Consider the following 27,552-nt stretch of genomic DNA (forward strand, 5'->3'; position numbering starts at 1 on the left):
AACTCACGGGGATGGTAGCGGGGAGAGTGGAGACCCGCAGAGGATCTTCTTCTGCTCCTTCTGATCCAGGTCTCTCCCCGCCACCACCCCCAACCTCCTCCTCCCCTCCTCTCTTCCTGCTGTCAGATTCCTGTGGTCCCTTCTCCTGCCCAGGGTCTCTTTCTTCTCTCTGTGGCTTTTCTTTGTCTTCTCCAAGGTTGAGTGTCCCAGTTGTATCTGCTCCTGAGACTGAGCCCCTTCCCAGATCCAGGAAGCAGACAGGGGAGCTGAGCCTTAGCCCTGATGTGGGAGGGCCCACAGCCGGAGATGCGGAGCCCACCTGGGTACCTGAATCCAGGGGATGGAAATGCAAGGCAGCCTCCTCTCTTCCCTGCCTTGCCTTCCCCTCCTTCTCTTCCCAGAGCCCCGTTGAGCCCCGTCTGCCTATGTCCCGGCTGTGGCCTGATTCTCCTACCCTACCCCTACTGTGTTCTAGGTGGCATCTGCCATCCGTAAGGGCAGATTCCACTGCCTTCCCTGAAGAGCTAGGTAGTGTCCAGGCAATTTTCAGGTGTAAAGGTGCAGCTGGAGCAGAGGATATGTAAATAACTACTGGTCCCTGGGTGTTGTTTGGTTGGCCCAAGCCCACTGGGCAGGTGCTAGGTGTCTCTGAATGACCACTGGATTCCTGGGAGCAATAGCTGTTCTGTTTGGGTCTGATAGAAGGGATAGGCTCAGAGGGCTGGTTCTGGAGGGAAGATCAGAGGAGAAGGCAGGCAGGGCCCGCTGAGAGGGGATCATGCATCCCCCCCACCCCAGCTCACTCTTGGTCATAGGGCAGTTCTGGGCACTTGAGCTCAAGGCCCAGGAAGAAGCACAGGCCCAATCCTATGTGGAAGCACAATGGCTGGAATGTGATTTCAGTTTAGGTCGGGTGGGAGGGGCGATTCTCTGGCTCTTGTTTTTTTTCAAATCAAGATTACTTGCTTCCCTCTGCCTACTAGACTTGATTCTTGGCCCTTCCTCACCCTGTCAGCAACCCCTTTCCTTTCCAGGCCAGTGACTGCAGGCCCGTTGTGTGCCAGACATTGTGAGAATGTTGTTCGTAGAGGCCCTGGCTCTCTTGGAGGCCTGGAGGGGAGTGGGTTCTCACCCAAGGAGCAGCTGCCCATTTTTCACTCACTGCCCCCACCTCCCACCTGGGCTATTTAGCTTGAAAAACCAAACCCCGCCTCGCCACTCTGGGCGGCTCCAGCTTAGAACCCAACACCTGGATTTCCAGGTGCCGTCCTGAGCTTTGAGCGCCAGGTACTTCATTTTCCTATAAGGGGAGCTAGGGCCTCTGGGAAGTTATCTTCCTAATGGTCCCTTAGGCTTGGGCCAGAATGTGATTGGCTCTCTCCTCTACCACTTTCTCTGCAGAAAGCAGTTGTCACAGGCCCTAGTACCTGAAAAGAGACCCTAGGTCTAGGTTCTTCCTCCCGTTTCCTTTCTCCCCTCCCAGACCTCTGGCTCCCTTTCTCTTTGTCTCTCTGGTAACTCCAGGAGGCCTGCTGCCAGCCCAGCATCCTTGACCTGTTGGATGCCACCTCCAGTCGATTTGCTGTCCTACCTGCCCTTTCTCTTTCCTGGCTCAGACCTGTATGGCCATGCCCTGGCTCTGCCCTTAGGAAGACCTGCTACCTGTGTGTGGCCCAGCTTGTCCAGGCCCTGGGATGCTGCATCTCCAGGCAACTATGCACTTTCCTGGGGAGGGAGCCAGTATGAGAAGTGGGGGCTGGGCACAGATACATCTCTGCTGGATGGTCTGGCTTGAGGGTCGGGTGGAAGAAGGCCCAGGTCAGTCTGGAAATCCTCAGGTCTTTGGCCAGCCAGTCACCTGCTTTTGCATTCTGCTGGTGCCCCCTGCCCCTCCTTGTTTCTGGGAGACACAGACCATTCTCCAACTGGCGGTTGACCTGCCTGAGCCAATGTGTCTGTCAGTGGTAACTGAATGAACCATAATAAAGGGGAACATTTGGCCCTCTGTGTCCTGCTGTGTCATGTGTCTTCATGTGGGCCTGTGTGGAGCCTCACCATGGGCTGTAGGCAATGGGGATAGGGTGGTTTGAGTGGGTCTGTCATTCCCAGAGGCCAAAAGTCACACACCTCTGTGTGGTTCTTTCTCTGAGGCAGCCTCGAAATTGCCACAGAGGCCTTCTGCCTGTTAGGAGGAGGAGTTCTGAGTTCCCTGAGGAAGAAGTAGAAGGTTGGATCAGTGGGTGAGAGGTGGTTTGGTTCAGATGGTCACTGTAGGCAGGGGCAGGGGTAGAGCACAGAGGGCCCCACCTCAGCTCTCATTGAAGGAGACTGGCAGCTGATTGAGGACCCAGGGGCCCGTGGATGCTGGAGAATGAAGGAGGCAGGGAGGTGTATCCAACGTGCCTTCCTCTGCTGCTTTCCCTTTGCCAATGCTGTGTCCTCCACTTGGAGGGCCGTTCTGGCACTTTTTATTTAAGCTCCTGGTCATCCTTCAAGATTCACCTTGAGTGACTCCTTCTCTGAGAGGGCTTCTCTGCCTCTGATTGTTACTTAGGACCCTCTCCTTCCTCATGGACCTTATTCTGTAATTTTTTGTGTCCCTCTTTGTCTCAAGAGCAGGGAAGAGTCTGATTTAGCTCTGTATCCTGTGCACTTAAAACATACAAGAGGCTCAGTAAATGTTAAGTATTAAGTGCTGCAGTGATGAGCAGTGTGGGATGGGGCTGGGGCGGGGGTAAGTAGGTCAGACAATCTGGGCCAGGCCCAGATGAGCACAGGAAATACCAAGAACTTGGAAGCTGGTGTTCCCGACAGGACTCCCCGGAATGGACTACAGTTCCCAGAAGGCTGAGAAGTGGACTGCAACTCCCAGAAGTCTGCGCAGTCGTGGAGGCTGCCGGCGACTGTAGGAGCGTTGCGTGCCAGTCAGAATCTGTGGGAGGGGCGACCGAGGTATCGCGATATTTTGGGGGCTGCTCCGAGACGCGCCTGACGCGGGTGAGGAGTCTGGGGGGCCCTCTGGAGGCTGGTTTCGCGCGGTGGGGCAGGAGGGAGGCTGGAAAAGCTTCTTTCGCGATTTTGGGTCTGTGGCTCTGTGTGTGACCTCACTCTGTGTGTGTGTGTGTGTGTGTGTGTGTGTGTGTGTGTGTGTGTGTGTGTGTGTGTGTGTGTGTGTGTGTGTGTGTGTGTGTGTGTGTGTGTGTGTGTGTGTATGGACCCCTTCCCGTCTCCATCCTGAAGTGGGGCATTTATATATATCTATACACGCTCCCATCCCGGCTTTGTGCTGCTCTGCAATTAACTAGTACCATTTAATCTACTTTGAAAGTTGGTCCTATCGGTTACCCACACTTAACCTTTTGCCTTAAAGAAACAAAAACAAAATCCATGAGCCTGCCTCCAGAAAGGAATGGGGATGGCCCAAAGTACAAACTGTATTTTACAAGTTGGTAAAATAGAAAAAGGAAAGCCCTGGGATATTGCAGTTGTCCCCTGGCTCCACCTAAAAGTGCCGAATGGCATTAAAAATGAAAGTGAGGCCAAATTTTGTCAGAGAAAAACTTCGTGCTGTACTTTGAAGTGTTGGAGGCCTGTGCCAGGTAATAGGCAGGGGAGATTCCCAAGCTGGGGAAGTGGTGGGTATCTCGGGGCAGGAGTTTTCCACATCTCTCCAAGTGACTGAGAGGTGGCAGTTCTCAGTCACTCCCTCACTAGTAATCACTGCGTGTGTATGTAATATATATCTATATATCCCCAACATGTGGCCTTGAGGAGGGGTGCCTAATGGGATTCCAGGAGTAGCAGACTCTGGAAGCATGCCTGCTTCTGGTTTGAGAGAAAAGCAGTCTTTTTGTTTGTTTGTTTGTTTGTTTTTAATTTTCTTGGCCGCACTGGCAGCACATGGGATCTTAGCTCCCCAGCCAGGGATCAAACCTGAGCCCCTTGCATTCGAAGTTCGGCGTCTTAACCACTGGCCCGCCAGAGACGTCCTGAGAGAAGAGCAGTCTTAGCAGAATGTCAAGACCTTGAGCTCTCCCTGAAAAGTTCCTGGCCTTTCCTTGGAGGAAGGGGTTTAAAGTGCCCCTGTGGCCACATGACTCCTTTTAATGACTGGGTTTGGGGGAAGAGTACCACTATGGGGAACTATAGGTGTTTCATTATTACTGGGGCAGAGTTGTATTGACTGGTGGGAGATGAGGCCAGAGCAGACTCTTGGGGCCAGTAATAGGAACTTTGACGTCAGGCTAAAGGGTTCAAGCTCTTAATGGATCCTGGATCCCTGCCCACCCACCCAAATTTGGTTCTGCTTTTTCCTAGGCCCCAGTTCCTCATCATTCCTGTGCTGTGCTGGGCTCATAACCCATCTGGCTTTTTTTTAGCCCTGGTCCTACCCTGGCTGCACACCTGCCCATATTGCGACTGGCAAGTATTCCTGAAACTTTTACTTAACTCTGTCCTAACTAAACTCATCAGAGAAGGAGACTTACACATCACAAGTCTGCCACAGCTGAGGCTCTTTACTCTGTCTGGCCTTGTCTTTTTAAAGGACAGAGAAACTGTCATTTTTCTGGCTGTGACTGTATGCGTGTGGCTACCTGCATGGCTAGCGCCCTGGGAGCTTGAGGCTCAGTAATCACAGCCTGCAGCCCTATAACCTCTCTGCCTGCCAACTCTTTCTGCTGCTCAAGAGTTCCTATGAGTAGAGCAGAGCTCAGGAAAATGAGGTGCTGTCTACAGCTACCTTGGCTGTGCAAATAGATGGTTCTAACAGGGACTGGGTAGAGTAATAGACTTACTGGTTTGGGATTTGATCTATTTTTGAGAGTAAACATAAAGAACTGCTGGGACTTCCCTGGAGGTGCAGTGGATATGGCTCCGTGCTCCCAATGCAGGGGGCCCGGGTTCAATCCTTGGTCAGGGAACTAGATCCCACATGCATGCCACAACTAAGAGTTCACTTGCCACAACTAAGGAGCCCACGTGCTGCAATTAAGGAGCCCGCCTGCTGCAACTAAGACCCAGTGCAACCAAATAAATAAATATTTTTTTAAAAAGGGACTTCCCTGGTGGTCCAGTGGCTAAGACTCTGTGCTCCCAATGCAGTGGACCCAGGTTCTGTCCCTGGTCAGAGAACTAAGGTCCCGTATGCCACGTTGCATGGCCAAAAAAAAAAAAAGAATTAAAGGGCTTCCCTGGTGGCACAGTGGTTGAGAGTCCGCTTGCTGATGCAGGGGACACGGGTTCGTGCCCCGGTCCGGGAAGATCCCACATGCTGCGGAGCGGCTGGGCCCGTGAGCCATGGCTGCTGAGCCTGCGCGTCCAGAACCTGTGCTCCACAGCGGGAGAGGCCACAACAGTGAGAGGCCCGCGTACCACAAAAAAAAGAATTAAAAATAAATAAATAAATACATGTTAAAAAAAAAAAAGAACTCCTGCCAACTGTCACCCTACATGGGACTGTCAGATTGAACTGATCTGACCTTGCTTTCAGATGTTGGTTAAATTTTCCACTTTCTCATCCTCAAGTACATATCCCCCCCACACCCGCCTTCTAGAAAGATAGGTAGGCTTTGGTCCTTAACAAAGATCGCTCAGCAGGCTAAGTAGTAAACCTTGGGCTGTACCACCTGCTGTGGGGAAGCATCTGAAGTCACCAGCATGGATTCCTGCCCCAAGTTTAACTGATTGCTTTCAGTAACCTATTCCCTAGGAATGATATCAGTTTGATGTGGAGGAGGTTTTATCTTATTTTTTTTAATTTTTAAATTTTTGGGTTTTTTTTTTTTTGTTGCACCACGCAGCTTGTGGGATCTTAGTTCCCTGACCAGGGGTTGAACCTGGGCGCTCGGCAGTGAGAGGGCCAAATCCTAACCACTGGACCACCGGGGAGTTCCCTGGAGGAGGTTTTAAATTCAGCTTCTGGTTTTGCAGGAATCTCCATGTCCTTGCACCAGTTGGCTGGGGTAGGACAGGGTCCAGGTTTGGGATTTGGCAGGCGGGTTTCCCTGGAGAGCGCAGAATGTGCCTCTGTCACCTACTGTGGGTGCTCACTAGCACACTGATTAGTTCTGGGAAGCTGGCTGATAGGCCCTCTAGACCTTGTCAGTTGTTAACAGGGCTCTCGAGGCCCTCGAATAGACTCAATTCTGCTCTGGGCAAGCATGGCCCTGGCTGAGGCCCTGACGTAGAGGTTGAGATCGCTGGCAAATGGAACTTTGGGGGAAGTTCTGTTCTAGGGAACTGGCCTGTGCTTAACGCCTGTTGAGAAGGGTCTGGGCCCCTCGGAGACCCTTCCAGGTAGAAGTGGAATAATAGACCCAAACATGATCCTCAGCTCATGTGGTTATGTGCCTGAGTCTTGAAGGCAAAAAATGGGCAAAGAGGCCCTAAGGAGCCAAGGGGCCTGTGGAGTGAAGAGGGAGCCCTTATGGGTGTGCAGCCACATAGATAGCCATTGGGTGACTCACTGGACTTCCTCCTCGGAGTCTGCCTTGGTCTCCCTTCCCCTTGTTGATTCTACCCTTTTTGAGTACATCTCCCAGGACCCCCTTGTAGAGAGAGTCCCTTACCTCTGTCTTTCATGCATTGACTCAGAAGTTTTCTGATGGAAGGAGCTTCAGAGATCACCTGGTCCTATCTTTGCATTTTTCAGATGAAGAGACATGTCCAGGGAGGGAATGACCCTGAGCCAAGGTCACATACCAGGTCAGGAGCACAACCATGGCCAGGGCCCAGGGCTCCTGATTCATAGCCCAGGCTTCTGTTCTCTGCCCCCCTCTACTTCAGAGGGTACAGTTTATTACCCATTCGGCAGATGTTCAGGACCTACTACAGGCCCGATACCCGTCTGGCAGTTGGTGTTTAGACCAGATCACACATTCAGGGAGCTTGCTGGGGGTGTTGGTGGTCATGGGAAAGGGGAGAGGGAAAGGCAAGGAAACCGATGTACAGATTGAATCAGTGATCACCAAAAAGGTGCATCCCAGAGAAGGACCCATCTCAAGTGATTTCAGGTGTGACTCTTGTCTTCTCAATTCATGCACAGATCCCCTAAAGGCAGAGGCTGTCTCTTCCACAATTTCTTTGCCAGTGCTAGATGTAGTTGGTCCTTGATAATTGTTGCTGATGGAGTATGTTTTGCTGGCCCAGTCTGCCAGAATGTAGGTTTTGATGTGTTCATCAGCCATATTATGAACACTCACTTCTAGCAACACCTGAGGGCCAGAGGAAGAAACCAAGCAGCTAGTCTCATGGGGTGGCCTTTATCCTTTTTATGCTTGTCTCTTCTCGGCCTTGGATTTGTAGGGTGGTGCCTGATCCACAGGGAGGGACAGAGGGGCAAATCTCTCAGCTCCCTGGAGCACCCAAACCCCTTTGTTGCATAGGGTTCTACCCCACAGGCATCCCTGGAACCTACCCTGCCCTGCCACTCTCTTCAGCCAGCCTAGCCCACTGCAGTGGCTCCTTTGTCTGCCCCCTCCAGTCTCTTCACTACCAAGGCCCCCTCCACCTTCTCACCAGCACCATCTTTCTAAAGTGAAAACGCACCATAGCCCTCACTGCTCTTGACACTTAGTCCTTGACCTGATTTTACAGCCTTACCTCCTGCCCGCCCCACTGCCCCCCACTTCCATCACGCTTTAGCCTCACTGCTAAGCTGCTTTCTGTTCCCCAGACCTGCCACCCTCCTTCAGGCCTCTTCACCTCTGCAAGATTGCTCCTTCTTGTGAAGTTATTTTCTTGCTTCTCTGAAAAACTTCCTCGTCCTGCAGGACTCAACCTGAATGTTACTTTTTGGTCTCTGACTTACTCAGACAGTAACTCCTAGGCAGCACAGCCTCATGACACTGGCCGCATTACATTGTGACTGACCCACGTGAGATGAGCGTGTCTGACCTTCTTATCACACTGTGTGCTCCCAGAAGCTGGGACTGTTGACCCCTCAGGAACCCTAGCATCTGGCCCAGGGTCTAATACAGGGTGCTCAGTACATTTTGGTTGAATGTATGAATGAAGCAGGCACCCCCTGTTCTGCTTTTAGATCCTGAATCCTGGCAGAGCTTTATGGAGCCCAGTTCTGGCAGGCTCCCAGGACTCGAAGCCACCAGACCGCACATGGAACCCAGGGCCACGTGTTCAGCTGCTGCACCCTTGGTGAAGAGACCGTTCCGTGTTCTTGTCGGTGTCACTGGGAGTGTTGCAGCCCTGAAGTTGCCTCTTCTGGTGTCAAGGCTTTTGGACATTCCTGGCGTGAGTATGCTTACTAGACAGCCTCGGGCATTGGAGGGCTGATGCTCTGGGGCCAGCCTGTTTTTGTGCAGTGCACAGGGTTTTCTTTTTCTTAATCATGGTGTTTGTGGAAGTCCTCTGTGTGCATTGGTATGTGGGGGACGTGGAGACAGAGACCAGTGTGACAGTATAACCAGGAGCTAGATTAGGTAGTAGACAGAGAGTGAGGGGAGACTGCGAAGGGAACGCTGTGGTGAACGGAGGTGTTGGGTTCCCAAACATTTGCTTTGAATTTCCTGAAGTCCTAGCATGAGAGAAGAGCTGGCTGGAGAAGTGCGGCAAGTTCTCAGCGCCCCCTGGCTGCCTTGTGCTCCCTGCCTCTGCTTTCACCCCATCCTGGACATTGTGGCTCTGTCCTCCCTCCTTGTTAGACACCATGGGTGTCCTGTCAGTCCAAATGCACTGGAACCTTAGGGGCTCCCCGCTGCCCGCAGCTCTGGTTTCAAACTCTGCTCCTTCAGGTGTTCAGAGATGCCCAGGGGCCACCACAGTGTGTTGGAGGTGGGGGGCTTAGCCCCCTGCCTTTGGTCAGATCACCTCAACTTTGATCAGTTTTATATGTAGGGGTTCTGGAGCATATTGTTTTGCGGGAAAAGTTCAAGGCTTTAAAAAATGTGAAAGCCAGCTGGTGATAACCCCACTTCTTCGTCTGGTAACCTAGGCCCTTCACTGGTCTGCCACTCTCCAGCTATCCCATGCTCCACCCCGATGGCCTTTGCTTTGGCCCAGCCCCTTCCAGGCTGTGCCGCCCTGCCTACTTTTCCCTGCCTTTTCAAATTCTCCACAAACACTTCATGTAAAAGCCTTCCTGGCCTGCCTCAGCCCATGTGGTTTTGCTCCCTTCCTTTTTTTTTTTTTTTTTTGGTGATTGTTTTATTGTTTTTTGGCTGCGAGGCATGTGGGATCTTAGCTCCCCGACCAGGGATCGAACCTGCACCCCCTGCACTGGAAGGCGAAGTCTTAACCACTGGACCACCAGGGAAGTCCCTGCTCCCTTCCTTTTAAAACTCATTTGATGTATTAAAGAAAAGCTTAGAAGTAAAGTGGTAAAAACAGGTTTTATTCAGAAAAACTATTGCAATAGGGGAAAATAGATGTCAGTATAGAACTGGGTTTAATTCTGAATACAGCAAGGAAAAGTGGAGATTTGTAGCCAAGGAGCAGTGTGTGTGTGTGTGTGTGTGTGTGCGCGCGCGTGCGTGCGTGCGTGTGTGTGTGTGTGTGTGTGTGTGAGTGGATGGAAAATTACTAAGAGGAAACATCAGGGGTAAGGGAGATTTTAGCAAAACTGTCCTGACCGGATTCTTGCTGAAGGCAGCCCAGGGTGATCTGGGGGCTGTTGGGGGATGAGGAGCCTGATGAGATATCCAGGCTAATCACATATCGAGCGTAGGGGATTCTGGCTAAACCAACTTAGCAGGAATCTTGTTCTGGAGGACGAAACCCAAAGACGGGCCTAGTTGAAAAAGTGGCTCCAAGGAGCCTGACTAAAGTTTGGTTGAGAAGAGAATCTTGACCAAGCTGTGGAACCATAGGTTATCTTTGACACTGCCTGTGTTGTCAGACACTAGTTTTGTGTAGTGTTAAGCCGTTGAGGCCCAGGCTGTGCTTTTTTCCTTGCTTGATACAAACATAGCACCTAACTCAGGGTGGCACAGGCGGGTGTACCCTAAGTGTCCAGCAGGGAGCAGTGCTCACTTGCAGATGACTGTGTCGGGAGTCACAGGCAAGGGCGGGAAAGCTGCTTTTTTTTTTTTTTTCTTTTTTCCAACTTTCCACAAACTTATACCCAGAAAGTCACCCCCTTACCCCACCCTCCAGGCAGCCAGGGATGCCAGTCAGGCCAGAAGAGGGAAGGGAGGAGAGTGTTGTGGCTGCTCTGAGGCTGGGCACTGGTGCTTTGGGGCAGTAACCCCTTCGGCCTGCCCCTGCCTCGTGTGCCCAGAACCGTTGGTAGGAGCTGGCCAGCTAGAGCCTTGAGGGCGGGAGGCCTGGAAGCGTTGCTGCAGCAACAGCCTCTGCCACCGCCCTCTGGGGAGGGAGGGAGCCATGCAGTTCCCTTTTCCCATAGCCCCAAGAGCAAGTGAATTTCCGGACTTGGGGTAAGTGGGGGCAGGGAGTCCTATCCCAGGAAACAGATGAGCAGCCTCAGAGCAGAGGGAAATGGCAGCTCCACCGCTTCCTGCCATCCCACACAGCCAGCATTTATGCGGGTGTGAGGAAAGGGTTGCCTGAAGCAGGGAGGCTCTCCAGCCTACCCTAGGCCTTTTAGTCCAGCCTCTGTGGGGTACAGGCCACATGTGGAATGGGACTTGGCTCTCCGTCTCTGGCTGGAGTTGAAGCTGAAGGTCAGGCAGCCAGAAGGGCAGTGACAAGGAGAGAGGACTGCCTGACTTAGCCTCTAGGAGCCTGCCTTTCTCATTTTAAAATAAAGATGATGGCTGCCACCCATCCCCTCGGGAATGTTTGCAAGGCTGGGGGAGGGGGACACAGATGAAACTGCCATCTTGTGCCCACAACTAGGCGCAGCTCCTGGCACACGGAAGCGCTTAACACTGTTTGTTTCCTGTCCGTCCCCCTCTCCTTTTCCCTTGTTGTCGTGTCCTTTGGGGCAGCCACACATGGTGTGGGGTGTTGGGGTTGGTAGATGGCCCATGTGGGAAGAGCTGTGGAGCAACCGTCCATCCGCTTATGTGGAGGGGCCCGCACCCCTCTCATCCTGTGGGTAGACAGCTCTCCAGAGAGCCTGGATTTGCTCAGTGGAGTCCTTGTGAGGTGCTGGTAACCAAAGGGGGAATCCCTGCTTGCCTTGTGTTGGCCCCAGGGGGGTGGCCTTTCCCCTGGCTCTTCCCCACACTCCCTGATGGTACTGATCTCCCCAGTGCCCCCCTCTGGGTCACCTCCAAGAGTAGTCTTTGTCCCTTGGAGCAGTCCTTCTCAGCTCTTTGCCTAAGTCATGGATTCACATGCTTGAGGCTTTGCTGAGCTCCTTTAGGGATCCCTAGATTTTGACTAGCAAACGAGCAGCTGGGATATGGGCGGCAGGGAGCTGGGTGATTCTACAGACCTGGCTCAGGATTACTCCTGATCCACCAGTGTGTTGAGGCTTCCCAGGAGGACCATTGACCTGGAGCCAGACCAAGGAGACTATGGGGGAGTGATGGGGAGGGGTAGATTTGGTTTTCTGCCTCAGTCACCAGCAGCTGGAGAGAGCGGCCACCAGCAAAGAAGCCTTGGAGGCTTTGTGTGAGGTGGGAGGAGCTGGACAGTGGGGGCCAGCCCTCCCTCAAAAGAGGCGTTGCACATAGAGGATTTCTCACGCTGGGACTCTGGGCAAGTCAGGTCTTTTTTATGGCCTCAGTTTTCTTATCCCTGCAATAAAGTGGGGGCCAGGTACCCAAATGATGCATCTCCAAGGCCTCTTCTGGCATGAGTGGTAGAAGATTCTAGATGTGAGGACAAAAAGCACTAGGACCAAAGGCAGCCTGAGAGAAGGTCCTAGGGTGTAGGAGCTGTGGCTGTTTTGCAGTTCTGTGATCGTCATGTAATTGAGTGGCACTTACGTCTGAGCAGTTAGCTTAGTCAGTTTCTGCCCTTTGGTTGGTACCCTCCTCACTATGGAGGAGAAAACAGAACACCTCTCTAGCTTTTGCTGGGTAGGTGTCAGCAGGACTGAGAGCCAGAAGAGGATTTCTAAAAGTGGAAAAAATCTCCCACCCAGGGAGTTGGCAGGCCTTGGCCTTAGAAAAGGCTGTTTCCAGAATGCCTGTGAGGACATTCAGGACTGTTAAGGGTGCAGGAAGAGGGCCCTGCTCGTATGCAGAATGAAGTAAATTCTGCTTTTCCGGAGGACTGTTGTGGCAATATCTAGAGAAAGCAAAAATGGTCACAGCCCTTGCTTCACCCATAGGATTGAACCCTATAGGGCAGGAGTCCCCAACTCCGGGGCCATGGACCGATACTGGTCTGCGGCCTGTTAGGAACCGCGCCGCACAGCAGGAGGTGAGCGGCGGGCGACTGAGCGGAGCTTCATCTGCCTGCCTCTCCCCATCGCTCGAATTACTGCCTGAGCCATCCCCCCGCCCCCCCGCCCCGTGGAAAAATTGTCTTCCATGAAACCAGTCCCTGGTGCCAAAAAAGGTTGGGGACCGCCGCTATAGGGTACAAAAGTTCACCAAATGTACAAGCATGTTCATTTTAGCACTGTTTATAATTTTAAAAGAAAACTGAAACAAACAAAATATCCAACAGTAGAGCTGTGGTGCAGTTGTGGTTCAGCCTCTTGATGGATTCGGAGGCAGCAGTTCAGAAGAATGGGTGGATCTTGTGTGCTGATATGGGACAGTCCTCAAGATATAAGTGAAATGAGCAAGGTGCTGAAGTTAGTAAAGTGTGGCCCACAGGCCAAATTCTTGTTGTCTGTTTTTGTATGGCCTATGAACCATACATATGTAAACTATTTACATTTTTAAATGGTTGAAAAAAATCAAAAGATTATTTTGTGCCATATAAAATTATATAAAATTCAGGTTTCAGTGTCTGTAACATTTTATTGGAACACATCCATACCCATTCATTTAAGTATTGCCTATGGCTACAGTCTTGCTACTATAGAGTAGAGTAGTTGTGACAAAGCCTAAAATAGTGTCTGGCCCTTTATAGAAAAGGTTTGCCAACTGCTGGCATATAGTATGATTCCTTTTGTGTGTTCACGTATCAAAGTTACTGCCTGTGGTCCTCCCCCTGGAGGTGGTTACCCTTGTGGAGAGATGGGGGCAGGAAGGGAGATTTGTATTTTGTGTCATTCTGTTCAATTTTGATTTTCTAACCTCTCTGTGTACTTATTTTGTTTCATTTTTTAATTTATTTTTAAATAAATTTATTTATTTATTTTTGGCTGCGTTGGGTCTTCTTTGCTGTGCATGGGCTTTCTCTAGTTGTGGCGAGCGAGGGCTACTCTTCGTTGCGGTGTGTAGGCTTCTCACTGCAGTGGCTTCTCTTGTTGTGGAGCACGGGCTCTAGGCGCATGGGCTTCAGTAGTTGTGGCACACGGGCCTAGTTGCTCTGTGGCATGTGGGATCTTCCCGGACCATGTCCCCTTCACTGGCAGGTGGATTCTTGCGCCACCAGGGAGGTCCCCTTATTTTATTTTATTTTATTTTTTAAAGTCAGTGGGGCTTTTAGTAGGGATATCATGGAATGTTCTTTGTAATTTTATGCTTTCTTTTTTTTTTTTTTAATCTCATTGAGGAAAGGAGAGCAGGAGAAACATGTCCTGATTTGAGGTTTTTCTTTCTTTCCAGGCAGGGGCCACCTGCCTGCTCTGGGTTCCTGCTGTGGAAACTAATCTACTCAGCAGTAGCACTCTGAGGCATTTTTCTGGACCTGCGCTGGCTTGGCTAGCCCCATCCTTCCCTGGCTTGCTCCCCCAGGGAGTGACCTCTGCAGGCCACTGGTTGGAGGCAGCCAGCCCTGGGCCAAGGGCTCTTGCACCCAGGGTCCTTCCCTGCTACTCCAGAATAGCGTCCCTATGGAGAGCCTCTGCAGTCTGCTTCTCTAGTTTCATTCTTTAGAAATTTCTCTAGTTGGGGAGGGATTAGCAGCTATGCCCTGCTTGAATGGCAGGATGGGCCATGCGACTAGAATACCAGCTCCCCCAGGAGGCCGGTTTGGAGGCAGAGGACAGAACGGCAGAGCCTGCTGGGAAAGGACAAGGGTCACAATAGGGCTGGGAGGTGCAGCGAGCTGGAGGGGCCCCTGGAGGCCCTGTGGTCCAGATGGCTCATGGCTCCGGAGGAGAAACCAGGCCAGAGAGGAAGAATTTGCCAGAGATTCCCCCAGCCAGTGGGCTGGCGGAACTGGGGCTCAAGGCCAGTTTCCTGACTACCATCAGCAAGTGGACTTGAGCTCAGATTATGGGCATTCTCTACTCCACCTAAACACGGCCATGAGGCTGAGAAGCCCCAGGCAGTTGTGGACTCCTGCCTGGTCTGTCTTGCTTTATAGTCAGGGGTCATGTATACCCCACCCACTTGTTAGACACACTGAGCCCTTACCAGCTCTGGCTCCCATGTGTGTAGTAGGCTCAGTAAATGTTTGTCAAGTGGAGACATCATTGTGAGCCATTGGGACACCCACTCAGCCAACCGGAACTCCCTCAGGGATTTGTTAATGAGGCCACCTCCTCCACAGCTTCCCCCCACCCCAACCCCACGTGCTGACGGCACCCAGAGTCCTTTTTTCTAGAGTATGCCCACCACCCCCATGCTCAGAGTCATGCCAGCTTCTTGGCTGGCCCCCAGGCGCCAGGCACTACCAGTGTCAACACTGGGAGGCCCAATGTCGGGGTCTTCTGCTGTGTGTGTCAGCCCAGAGGACTAAGCCACTAAAACTCTGGGTTCCTTGCCTTGTGCCGGGTTAAGTCATAGCCGGTGTTTCCTCTTTAGAGTCCTCATCAGTCTCCTGTGGAGCCATCATCACGTGCCCTACTAGAAACACCTGCTCTTTTCTAGCCACTGAGCTGGGGGTTCCAGCTGGGGCTCTTCTTTCCTTGTATATGCCAGAGCTGTGCTATCTAACACGGTAGCCACTAGCCACATTCAAATTTAAATTTAAATTATTAAAATTAAATAAAACCAAAAGTTCAGTTCCTTTGTCACACCAACCACACCTCAAGTGCTCAATAGCAACATGTGGCTAGAGGCTGCCATACTGGACAGCACAGGTGTGACGTGTTTCCTTCACTGCAGAGAGTTCTATTGGATGATTCTGTAGAGTAGTGGTTCTCAACTGGGGCAGTTTTGCCTCCTAGGGAACACTGGACAATGTCATTTGGTTGTCATACTTGAGGAGAGGGTGCTACTGGCTCATGGTTGTAATGGATAGAGGCCAGAGATGAGGTTGGAGGTGGACATTCAAGCCATGGGATTTATCTCATCCTGTGGCTGTGAAAGTGCTTCTCCACAGATCCCTTTGATATCTGCCCCAGAAGCAGCCTGGGCCAGACCAGGGGCCTAAAAGTAAAAATGGAAGCATTGCCCCAAATTCTGTTTTCCATTTCCCCTCCCTGACTCCCCAGGAGCCCCAGATGGGATTGCTGATGTATTTTCAACAGAGAAAGGAACACCAGACTTGCCAACTGGTTTCAGGAAGAAATCTCTATAAATGCTAAGCAAAATGCAGGCAGCTTATGTAATAGGGTCTGGCCAAGCCTTGGTCACATCACACAGAAGTTCAGGTTAAAAATATTAAGACATAAAAACTGTTGGCCAGGGTCTCGCCAGGGGGCCAAGCACAGAGCTGCCTTTCAGGAACTCTGATGTGTGTGAGAGATTGTTTTAATGTCCAGCCCCGCTTCTACGATGACCCAGGAGGGTGTAAGAGAAAGCCAAGGAGGGTTCCTGTCCTCAGGAGTTTTCTGCTCTGCCAAGACTCCTTAGCATTTGCTGAGGGAAAGGTCAGGGTGAATGAGTGACTAGTCCAAGTTATTTAGTATCTCAGAAGGTAACACAACATGCCTTCTTTTTTTTAATGTGTGCCAACCCAGGGCCTAGCTCTTGGCTCCCAGGACCTTTTTACAGAGTGAATGAAAATGAAAGAACAAAGCCCACAGGACTGAAGAATCAGATCAAGTGACATACTTCTAAAACCAGAAAAACTGGCCTGGGCCTGCCAGACAACACCGGGGTCAGGGTCACTGCCAAGGAGAGGTGGCTGCTTGATAGGGGTCAAGGGAGGGACATTGGGAAGGATGGGCTTATTACATACTCTGCACATCACTCTTTAGGAAAGACATTGACCCCAAGAAGCTCCCTAACAATGACAGTGTAACCTGGGAGGGTAGCCAGAGACGGATAGATTGAGAGACCAGGGGAAGATCTTAAGGGGAAGATCTCAAGCTGCAGCTATGGACCAGGGTGGGAGGCCTACTTGGACCCCTGGTTGGAATTCCCCAGGAGCCAGGGGGAGACTGTGAGGGGCATGCAGAGGGAAGGAAAAGGTAGAGCTGAGAGGGAGGAGGGAGCCCCTGAACAGGGCCATCACCAAACTGGGAATGTTTCTGAAGGCTGGCCCTAGGCACAATCCTCACTTTGAGAACTGGCAGGCCGTTTGGGAGTTGGGGAGAGTAGGGGAACTCGATCTTCAGGAAGCAGCTTTCCAAATTTCAGAATAGAGAGAGGATGAACTGGGGTGATCTTAAGTGGCAAATTGTTCAGGATGGTCAGGAAGCTCTTAGAAATGAAAGAAAGTAGTCCTCTTAAGGAAAAGAAGGCAGTGACCAGAAACTGATATGGCTACCTGGGAAGCCATCTGTTGAAGGAGACTGGAAAGCAGTTAAAGGGAAAGGAGGACATATAACCAAAGATAAAGGTAGAATATGGTCCAGAGGTCACCAGAGTGAGCTGAAGCCTGCAGTGAAACTCAGAACGACCAAGAGGGCTCTTACCTATATTTAGAAAAAGAGCAATGGAACAATGCCTGGTCCTGGAGGCCAATGGTATAACATTAGTGGGGGGACAGAAAGAAATGGCAGGGACTCTTGAGTCCACTTGGCTTCCATTTTTTTCTTTTGAGTTTGAAAAAGGACCAATGGTGGCAGAAGAGACTTGAACCCAAGTTGGGTGATTCATCTCCTGAACTTGGCAAGTTCTATCCTGGGGTGCTGAGGTTGTGGTTGGTGACCTACAGGATGTGTGGGAAACAGCAGAGGGGCTAGAGGCTGGAGATGACTAATGTCCATTTATCAAAAAGGCGGAAGAGGTAGGCTCCACAAATTAGAAAAAGCTTGTGAGCCCTTAGAAAAGCACTTAGAAAATGGTTGTTACTGGAGTTTGATTGGGCTCACTGGGGAAAAGCCATATCAATTTTATTTTATTTTATTTTGGATATTAGAGTATTTTTGGATTTGGTGAGGGCTTTGATGGAATCTTAGGACATCCCCCTGGACCACCTGGTAATGTTATCAGCATGTTTATAATCAGGGAAAGATCCTACTTGGAAAGGGTTCATTCTTGATTCTTTCCCACCCCAGCCCCCCAACCTGTGAACCTTGGTGAAGGGCTCTGCTCTTGACCTTGTCCTTTTCATCATTTGGATTTGTGTCTTGGGGCTACTGATGGTGGTACTGGCTGAGAACAGGCCAGGAGGAACAGGATTGAAATTTTTGGAGCTCTTTACATAGACTGAGCAAACACTGGGCCAACTCTGGAAAGGTGGAATTCACCAGGGAAATGTGAGGGGCTACATCTGGGAAAGTAACAACGCAAGTACAGTTTGGGGCTTGTGGTTTAGTAGCAACATGGGTGAAAAGAACTTGTGAGGTTTTGCTGATTGCAAACCCCATATACTTCAGTAGGAGGATGTGGCTTCCAGGAGAGCTGATGTGGGCTCAGGCTCCATTGATTTACACTCGGTGGATGCCAGGGACATGAGACTTCAGGTTCCCTGAGCCTAACAGGTTGCCACCTTCTCAGAGCTCTGTAGGCAGAAGAGATGGCTCCTACCTCTGAGTTCTTCAGTTTGGGGAAATTTCATTTTATTTCTTTTGTAATTTTCACCCCTCTATTTTTCTGTTCTCCCTTTCAGGAACTCATTATTAGTCAGATTTTGGACCTCTTGAGTTGGTCTTCTGATCTCATCTTTTTTTTTTTTTTTTTTTTTTGGGCTGTGCCATGCGGCATGTGGGATCTTAGTTCCCCAACCAGGGATCAAACCCTTGCCCCCTTCAGTGGAATCGTGGAGTCTTAACCATTGGACCACCTCATCTTTTTTAATAGTATTATCCATCTCTTTATCTTTCTCGTCTACTTTTTGGAAAATTTCTTCTAAACTTATATTGAATTTTTTATTTGACTATTTATAATTTTAATTTCCAAGAGTTCCTTTTTGTTCCCGGAATGTTCATTAAAAAAAAAAAAAATCTGATCCTGTCTGATCTAATCTGATCTGTTAATGCTTCCTTCCACTTCCATATCTTATGTGTTGATATATCTTAACTGCTGGGTTTTTGTTTATGTTTTTGTCCTCTTCTCTTTGTTCTGGTGATTCATACCTTTAAAAAAATCCCTTTACTTTTATTTCAGTGGGCTTTTGAGAGGGAGTAGAGTTTAATCCACTTTATTTAACTGAAAGTTTATTCTTTTATTTAAGCTTTATATATCTTTTTGTCTTAAATGTGTCTTTTCAGACACATTTTGATGTGATTGATGGATTTTAAAACATCCAGTATGAGAGTCTGAATTTTGATCAGGGAGTTTAGCCAATTATATAATTACTATAATTGCTATTCTATTAGGACTTCTTCCATCTTATTTAATGCTTTTCGCTTATCATGTGTTCTCTCTGCTTTTTTTTTTTTCCTTTCCCTATCCTTTATTGTGTAGATTGAACTTTCTTCTGCTGGTTCGAAAGTTATATATTCTTCTTCTTGTGGTTAGTTCTAACTTACTATGCCCCACACCTTACGTCATTACTGTCTTGTGTCTTAAGAGTCTCAGCACCATCCTGCCTTTCACTGCTCTCCCTGTGCTGGTCCTGTGACATCTTCAGGGCTGGGTTCCATGGAGGGACAGCAGGCCTGTTCATTTGCCATCTTGTTCAGAACTGGACCAGGCTCATTCAGGGCTATCCTAGAAGGGACTCCCCGGCTCAGCAGGAGTTTGGTTTAAATGACCATTAAAGAGGTCCCTCAGGTTTTGTGCAAGTTTGGGGGATGGTAGGTTCCAAGAGGGAGTGAGTGGGAGAATGGACAAATCTGAGAGCTCTTCAGCAGAGCTGGGAGCACCAGACCTTTTGAAGTTCTTCTGCAGTCTGCCTCTCTGAGATTTCTACTCCCTGGTTCCAGCTTTACTCCTAGGTACTGTGCAGAACAGTGTCTGACAACCCACAAAAGGCAGGAAACAAATGAGGAGAGGGAGCCTTGGTGAGATTATAGGGAGGGGCAGGGACTAGGTTGACATGGCATGGGCACGGCCCATCCAAAGAGGCAGCCCCACCAAGTCCCACCAAGTCATTCTCAAGCAGGAATGTGGGCCCAGCAGTGCCAGAGCACTCAGTTTTGTTTTGTTTTTTTATAAATTTATTCATTTTACTTATTTTTGGTTGAGTCGGGTCTTCGTTGCTGTGCGTGGGCCTTCTCTGGTTGCGGTGAGCGGGCTTCTCATTGCGGTAGCTTCTCCTGTTGCGGAGCATGGGCTCTAGGTGCGCCGGCTTCAGTAATTGTGGCTCTTAGGCTCAGTAGTTGTGGCTCACGGGCTCTAGAGCACAGGCTCAGTAGTTGTGGCTCACAGGCTTAGTTGCTCTGCGGCATGTGGGATCTTCCTGGACCAGGGCTTGAACCCGTGTCCCCTGCATTGGCAGGCAGATTCCCAACCACTGCGCCACCAGGGAAGTCCCACTCAGTTTTTTAAAAGGAGCCAGGAAATTGGATTTTCTGTGTGTATATTTGTATATTTTGTATACAAAATATACAAAAAATATTTGTATATTTTGGCTTAAAAATGTTTATAACCCGGGGCTTGCCTTGTGGTCCAGTGGCTAAGACTCCGTGCTTCCGCTGCAGGGGGCGCAGGTTCGATCCCTGATCGGGGAACTAAGGTACCACATGTTGCCTGGCACAGCAAAAAAAAAAAAAAAGTTTGTAACCCCATGCAGGCCAAAGAGCACATCTAGCCCAGACACTGCCACCCATGACCCTTGCTCTGGTTAGTTGATGATTCTGTCCTTGTCACCCTTGACTTTTTTCCCTCCTGGATAAATGTCCCCCAAAGATGTGATTTCCTACATCCCTCCCCTCCCAGCCACCTCTTCTGGGCCCCTTTAATCTGCATGCTTGTTAGTCTGACATCTCGTTTTACAAGTAATGGGAACTGGTCTAGTGCTGTTCACCCTATCATGTGCTATTTCTGTCTGTTAAGCACCTTAACCATCCCTCTTGTTTGCGTTATTAATTTATCTGCTAAATGAGTAGTGTGAAGGTAAATATCACTCTTGCCCCATGAGTGTAGGGCACACAGATTTGCTTTTCCTGGAGCCTGTCTGCAGCCAGAGCCCACGAAGCCTTGTTCCTAGAAGTACGGCAAGGGACTCTGCCTGCTTTCTCTCTGGGCCATGGCTGCAGACACCACATGCAGGACCCCAGCTCCCCAGTGCCTTGCCTGCAGAGGGCAGATCTGTGGTGTGGCCCAGAGCTCAGGACCTGTGAGCCTCCTTGGGGTGGCCCCTCCTGCCTGCCATGGCCTGCGTGGCCTTCTTGCCCTAATTTCCCTTCCTGTCTGTCTCTGCCTGAGCGGCAGGAGCCTGCAGCTTTATATACGCTGGGCAGTTGGTGACTCATTCCTCGGCAGCGCCTCAGATAGGGAAGTGAAACGGCTGCACCTGGTGAGGCCTGACCTTCGGGTGACAGCGGAAGTAGCTATGCAAACATGGGGCTCGCTGCCTCGGAGGGAGAAGTCCTCTGCACAGCCAGGCTGTGAGGAAAGCTCTTGCTGGCCTGGCCCCGTGTGGCCTCCAGGCCGGTGGCTCTGGTAAGTTTCTCTTTCCTTCTCCACCCCCACTCCACTTTTTCTTGGTGACAGCTGGAAGTAGCAGTGGTCACAACTGAGAGAGCCAAACATTTCTACAGTCCCCAGGATGTTCCTGTCACCCTCTACAGCGACGCTGATGAATGGGAGGTCAGTGCTGGGGGCCCCAGGGCTGAGTTCCATTGTGTTTGTACCAATAGGACAGGACCATCCTCCCTGCAGCCAATGGTTCTGGTGGCCGGAGCAGACAGCCCAGGCTCAAGTCAGCGGTCAGGGCTCTCTGGGCAGAGGCAATGAGGAAAACATCTGTCTAGCTCTGGCCTGCAGGAGGCCCACAGTCTCCTCCCACCTCAGGCAGACCTCAGCTTTGGCCCTGTGCCTGAGGTTGAGTGTCCTTGTATTTATCTGGGCTGATGAAACCACAGAGGAGCTCTGTTCCCACCACCCTTGTCCACGCGGCTCCCAGCGTCGGGGCTGTGGAGAGTGCCTCACTTCCCACGGCTGCCGGGCTCTGCTTTTGCTCTCCTGCAGAGGGGCGGGCACTGGCCGATTCACTAGACATCGAGTGTGGGCCTCACAGGGGTGCCCTGCCAGGCATTTTTAAACATTCTCAGCCTAGAACATTTCTGGCTGGCCCGTCTTCCCCACCCCACCCCCTCCATTTCTCACCGCCCAGAGCCTTTCCACTGGCTTGGACAACCCAAGCATCCGCCTCAAGCAGACAGGCCAGGAGTTCCCTGCCAGATGTCAGTTCTCTTGAAAACCAAACCATAAAGGGAATAGCTCAGAGAGACAAGGGGCGTTTGTTTCCTCAGGGCTGGTTTCTCTCAGGCTGTTGGCTCCACAGCCAATGTTCACCAGCTTAGCTGCAAGAGGGGTGGCAGTGAACTTGGGCGGGGGTCTCTCAGGTGGTCTCCCTTGGGTTCCTGACTTAGTGTACCTGGTCTGTGTTGGCCCTCACCCCACCTGCCGCTCCTCCCTCCACACTGAGAGAATGGCCGGCCCGGTGACCCCACTTCCTTCCCTCTGCCAGATGTGGAAGTGCCGATCCGACCCAGTTCTCCACATTGACCTGCGGAGGTGGGCAGACCTCATGCTGGTATCTCCTCTCGATGCCAACACGCTGGGAAAGGTGGCCAGTGGCATCTGTGACAACTTGCTTGTGAGTGACTCCCTGGGCCCTCCTCCCTCCCTGGGCCTCACTCCCAGTTTGCTGAGCTGCAGACTGCTTCTGTTCTCACCTTGGAATCCCTTTATGGTGGGCCTGTTTGCTCGGAACACAGTCCCCTGGACAACCCTCCACCTGGCCTCACCTGTGCTCCAGCAAGTGGGTAGAAGGCCTGGTCCTGATGGGTTGACTCGACTTGCGGGTGCCCTCTGAGGGTGTCCACCTCTCACCTGCCCCCCGATGCTCAGCTGCTCTTTCTTTGTCCATAGTTCATGGGCTGCCCTCAACATGCTCTTCTGCTGGTCTCCCTGCCCAGCCCCGTTGCCTGCCCACCTTAGCTCTGCCTTCCCACCAGGACCTGGATATCCACATGGGTAATCGGGATAAGAGCGTTTACTTCCGCATGGATCTCTCAGGCACACTTATCTCTCCTGTAGCTTTAGCCACAAAGCTGAGATGTGGTTTTCCTGTATATTATGGAAAGCTTAAAGGGGAAGAAAGGAGAAAGGATGAGAGGCCCAAGGTGGAGGAGAGGAAGAGAAGTCCAGCTGGACAGAGTGGGGATTGTCTTAGGCCTGGGGGACCTCCAGGGAGCTGTTGTCCTTAAAGAACCTTTGTTTACATGATCATCCTGGGAAGACTGGGTGTGGTCCCCCTCCCTCTCCCTTATCATCCCTCTTCCCTCATCCATTGAGCTTTAACTTGCCATGTGTCAGGCCCTGTGTGGAGGGACACAGAGGACACAGGGAGCTGACAGTCTGGAAGGAGAGGGTTTTTAGATTATGCTCTGGTGTGTGGTACAGTCAGTCCTTTGACAATGGCGTCACCACCTTGCACAGTACTGGGCATGTAGTAGGCATTCAGGAAATGCTTATTGTATGTATGAGGCAATCAGTCATTTTACTTTGGCTAATAGCCAAAGTAAATGAAGTGACTAACGAAGCTGGGTCAAGGTTTTGGGGGTTAGATAGGAGGTTAGTCTCCTCATATGCTTGTTGATTGGTGCTTAAGGTACTTCTCGAAGAAGCTGCTAGTGATTTAAGCATCATTTGAAATAGAGCACAGGTGATCAGAAGAAGAGCAGCACACAGATTGTGTGGCAGGTGCAGGGGTGGGGGAGTGCAGAGGAGGGCAGGCCTAGGAGCAGTGTTATCAAGAAGGCTTCCTGGTGGGGCTAGTGCCTGGCTGACAGGATGGCGGAGCAGGTCAGGCTCCTGGCCACTTTCATCTAAGTGCGTCAGCATTGTGTGTAACCAGCACCATCTCACCAGATCTCCAGGCTTCCCACTGGTCAGTCAGTAGCCAGCTGATGTGACAAAGCACGCCGACCTCTAGGAGCTGCTAAGCCCCGGCCCGGGCCAATTCTCTGAGGGCTCCTTCCTTACTCCTGAAAGCTCTGCTTCCCTCTTTTCTTCAATGCTGCCACCACTCCCTGAAATCTTTGGGGTTCCCTCCTACTGAGTTGGCTGAGCAGTGGAATATGTTCCCAGGACCAGCCCTGAGGCCCTTTGCCTCAAAGGTTTCCCTTGAAGGTGCAAGTATTTCAAAGAACTGCAAATCTTACACTGCTGTCATCATGGTCTGTGACTCTGTGCTCTCTCAAAAGATGTTTTGTCCTTATATTCCCCAAAAGAAGCTTGCCCTGCTTCCTCCCTCCTTCAGATCGTCTCCCTTTCCAGTGTCCAGAACTTGGGGTGCCATTAGAGCAGTGCGCTAGGTATGAACCTGTGTTCCCAGTCTCAGGGCCCTTGGCCTGGGTGATGTGCATCTCTGTCTGCCCTCTGGCCCACTCAGGCTCTAGCCCTTTTTTGTGCTAAATAACCAAGCAGATCCAGAAAGAGGAGGTGACTTCCCTGGGTCACCAGTATAGCTGGCAGCTGGTCTCCTGACCCGGATCCAAGCTTTCTCTCCACCCAGGCGGATTCCTAGGGGCAGAGCCTGAGGTGCTGCACACAACATGGGCCAAACAGAAGTGACCGTGGGAACTGATGCCTCCTTCCGGCCCTCTTGTGCTGGAAGGTTTGGAGGAGCTGTGGTTTGTCCAGGAAGCGCTGAGTTTTGAGATGAGGTGAGAAAAGCTAGAGAGGTGTGGGGCATGGAGATGTTGAGTTTCTGCTCCGGTTGCTGTGCTTCCCTTTGAGGTCATTGAGAACCCCAGCCCTGCCAACACCTGCCCCACACGCAGTCAAGGGACTCTTCTAGGTATGCTCATGACTTCTGCAGAAGCAGCAGGTGGCACAGGGCCAAGAGGAAGTGTGGACTGAAACTGTCCACTCGTAGCCAGGTTGCCTCATTGTGAGGACTTGGTGGGAAACAAACGCTGTGTCTGGGATGACGCAAGCCCCCAGATCCTGAGGCTGTGTGCTGACCAACTTCCTTCCTGTCCCCAGGAGAGGGCAGGGGCACTGAGGAGGGCAGGCATTTTCCCTGGCCTGTTCGTGGCATTGTTCTCTGGACTCCCCCTCTTTTTGCAGACAGGCTCCACTTCAGGGAAGGGGTGTGCCAGCCGCTGTCTCCCTGAGGGGCCCACAGCCTAGGCGGAGGTGCCTGAAGCAGTCAGAGCCCAGGGGAGCACACTCCTGCGGGCCCCAGAGCTTATTTCTCCCCGAGGCAGCCCCTGGCCCAGGGAGCCTATGCCTGTAATAATAACAGGAGCTACTATTTCTGGAGCCTGTACTTTGTGCCAGGCCTTGTGCAAAGAGCTTTATAAGTATTCTCACCCTCTGCCCTCAAGACCACCCAGTGAGAGGGCTTTTGCAGAGAGGAAGCTGATACTCCCGGCATGAAAGAACTTGTTCAAGTTCTCATGGCTAGTAACAGCAGATAGCACAGCAAGATTTGAACCGAGGTCCACGTGATTGCAAAGTTCACAGCGCTAAAGACTCTGTGAGCTGGTCTGTCCCTTTCATAGCTGCTCTGGTATGTGACTTGGTGGGATGGCCTGGACATCAGGAGGTAGTGAGGTTGCACGATGCAGTGGAGGATGGCATGGGTGGTGTGCAAAGCCTTGCCCTGGATCATCGTCTGGTGTGTCCTTGGGTAATGGCTCACCTCTGGGAAGTACAGCTTCCCCTCCGTGAAATGGGACAGCAACTTCTTTACAGGGTCGCAGTGAGGGTTCATGAGATAACACGTGGGAGAGGGTTTTGTCATGTGGAAGATGTTGTTTTCATGGCCAAGCTTTAGTTGGCCTCAAGTAGAGCTGGTGTCAGGATAGATGAGCCCACCTGCTGGGCAGTCTGGTCCTTAGCTTTGTGGGAACCGCAGGCCTGCCCCCTGCTTCCCAGGGTTGCTTCAGTCTGTGAGGTGTGGCTGACTGTGAGGAAGACAGAGGCTTGGGCAGAGGGAGCCCTTTCTGCACAGCAAGGGAGGTCTGCTTGGAGGTGGCTAGGCCATTGCTAGCATTGGTAGAGCACCTCCTGTGTGTAGGGCCCTGTGACAGAGCCTATGGGGAGGTGAGAGGGACCAGGAGACACAGCCCCACCCTCAAAGTATGAGACAGCTCCCTTCAGACAGTGGCTCCCAGTCATCCCAAGTCCTCAGCTGGCTGTGGCCCAGAAGCAGAGGGTAGGATTCGGGAAGGCCAGGGAGGGGTGGCAGGCAGAGCAGCAGGCACCCCCTACCTTTCTCACAGACCTGTGTCATCCGGGCCTGGGACCGCAGCAAGCCCCTGCTCTTCTGCCCGGCGATGAACACTGCCATGTGGGAGCACCCCATCACCGAGCAGCAGGTGGGCCAGCTCAAGGCCTTCGGCTATGTCGAGATCCCCTGTGTGGCCAAGAAGCTGGTCTGTGGAGACCAAGGTGGGTGTCTGGCCAGGCTCACAGCTCATTCCCACAGCCTGGGGCCGCGGCAGGGCTCAGCTTCAGATCCCAGCCTGTTGTGACCTCCAGCTCAGCTTTCTCATCTGGGAAATGGAAATGGTAATTCCTGTCTCTCAGAGTTGTTAGGTAAACTGCCTGGTATCCTCCCTGGCATGCAGCCCATACAGTTCAAGATGGCTGCTGTAACTATTCCTGGGGCCTGTCCTGGGGGCGTCTCAGAAGGGACTTGCTGGGTCTGGCTCAGGCCTGGTCCTGGCCTTCTCAGGCACTGGGCTCTGGGTGGGACACTCGGGGAGCAGTGGGTGAGGGTGGGTGGGGGACGGTCCCCTGCTTCAGTCTGCAGGGTCATAGCCGAACTCTGCTCCCTAGGTCTGGGGGCCATGGCTGAGGTGGGCACCATTGTGGACAAAGTGAAAGAAGTCCTCTCCCAGCACGGTGGCTTCCAGCAGAATTGAACCCGGGGATTTCTGTCACGCATGTCCCTCTGAACTCAGGTGTTTTCAGGCCAAGTTGGTGAAGAAGGTGGACTTTGGCAAAATATGGTGAAGACGTCCGCATTTGCTGAGTAGTGGTCTGGCCTGGGCCTGCTCGGGAGCCTCCCCAGGAGCGGGACCTGCCCCAGGTTAAACTAGACCAAAGGCCCAGGTCCCAACTTCTTTCAACCAAGAGACACCTGCTTTCTGGAGTTCCTCCCCACCTTTTCCTGGGATGGGCACAGCAAGCCAGGGGAGCAAGCTGCTGTATTGTTCCTGTGCTCTGGGAAGGGGACTTAGGAATGACCGAGAAACCTTCATCCAACGTTGTGCCCAGGAACTGCTTTCAGAAAGAGCCACAGCTGGAGATCCCCAGACCTTTGGAGCTTCAGCTTCTTGGTGGGGTGCAAGGAAGACTGCGAGGTGGCCAGGCCCTGAGATTTCCCACAGACCGTGCTGTGAGATTGGGGGTACTGGGAATAAAGAAAAGTGACTCTTTGGGAGACTCTGTCCTTCCTTTAGAGCCTCTCTGTGGTCTTAGAGATCCGGGGCCGGGGAAGGGTCTAGGCTGGCAACTGACTGACTGTCCTTAGTTCTTATATCATATGGCAGGTAAGGGCAAAGGGTTCAGAAGCCAGACAGTCCCTAGTTCAAATCCAGCTCTGCCACATACTAGCAGTGGGACTAGGGCTCAGAGCTCAGCCTTTCTGACCCTCACTTTCCTCGTGGAGTTGTTGAGAGGATTAAATGAGATAATGTATGCAAAATGCCTACCCTACTACCTCTCACATAGTAAATGTCAAATAAAATGGAAGTTAAAGCTAGATATGTATTCATACCAGTGAGCTTTTCTAACGTTTACTGAAATAGACTGTCTCATTTTGGGAAAAATAAAATCCCCGACCCTAAGCTGACATGCACTTTATACAAGTGACAGGCACACAGCCAGCAGGGTGGGAAGCTGACCTGGAACCCAGACCCCTTGCTTCCTGGTGTCGTCCTCATCAGCTTTTCTGTGCCTGAGATGGGGACCTCGGTGTCTGTACCTCCCCCTGCCCCAACAGTGGCACACATGGATGGGGGAAGTAGACTCCAGAGAGACACATGTTCTGCCCTAGAAACCCTCCGCTACCCTGCCTTTGACCTACTGCTGTTTGATGGCTGCTGTGGATTGGGGCTTGTTTGACTGTTTAGAGCTGACTGTTTAGAGCTGACTGTTTAGGCAGGGGCTGCCTTCCTGCCCTCTTGCCTTCCAGGCCGGGGTGAGTGGGTACCCC

General features: G+C 51.6%; 1 protein-coding gene across 5 annotated transcripts; it reads left to right on the forward strand.

Annotated features, from left to right (window-relative positions):
- Positions 1 to 2,975: 2,975 nt before the first annotated feature.
- Positions 2,976 to 26,738, forward strand: PPCDC (phosphopantothenoylcysteine decarboxylase). Of its 5 annotated transcripts, none has more exons than XM_082648906.1 (7): positions 2,976 to 2,997; positions 4,318 to 4,422; positions 8,042 to 8,250; positions 20,865 to 20,960; positions 21,844 to 21,972; positions 25,613 to 25,901; positions 26,172 to 26,738. In XM_082648906.1, exons 3-6 carry the CDS (start codon positions 8,065 to 8,067, stop codon positions 25,862 to 25,864), a joined length of 663 nt encoding a protein of 220 aa, XP_082505032.1. In that variant the 5' UTR covers positions 2,976 to 2,997; positions 4,318 to 4,422; positions 8,042 to 8,064; the 3' UTR covers positions 25,865 to 25,901; positions 26,172 to 26,738. The 5 variants fall into 5 exon arrangements, with proteins under 5 accessions (XP_082505032.1, XP_082505029.1, XP_082505030.1 ...); XM_082648903.1 differs by having other exon boundaries at positions 25,613 to 25,781; XM_082648904.1 differs by having other exon boundaries at positions 2,982 to 2,997; positions 4,380 to 4,422; positions 25,613 to 25,781.
- Positions 26,739 to 27,552: the final 814 nt, after the last annotated feature.

Source organism: Grampus griseus, assembly GCF_964374135.1.
Source record: "Grampus griseus genome assembly, chromosome: 2".
Classification (NCBI taxonomy): Eukaryota; Metazoa; Chordata; class Mammalia; order Artiodactyla; family Delphinidae; genus Grampus; species Grampus griseus.

What these genes read in the sequence shown, in the direction of transcription:
- PPCDC (XM_082648903.1), top strand. Translation starts at nt 8,065, where the DNA reads ATGGAGCCCAGTTCTGGCAGGCTCCCAGGACTCGAAGCCACCAGACCG. An exon ending in GGCTTTTGGACATTCCTGGC is followed by an intron (nt 8,251 to 20,864) that starts GTGAGTATGCTT and finishes TCTTGGTGACAG; the next exon opens with CTGGAAGTAGCAGTGGTCAC. An exon ending in GCGACGCTGATGAATGGGAG is followed by an intron (nt 20,961 to 21,843) that starts GTCAGTGCTGGG and finishes TCCCTCTGCCAG; the next exon opens with ATGTGGAAGTGCCGATCCGA.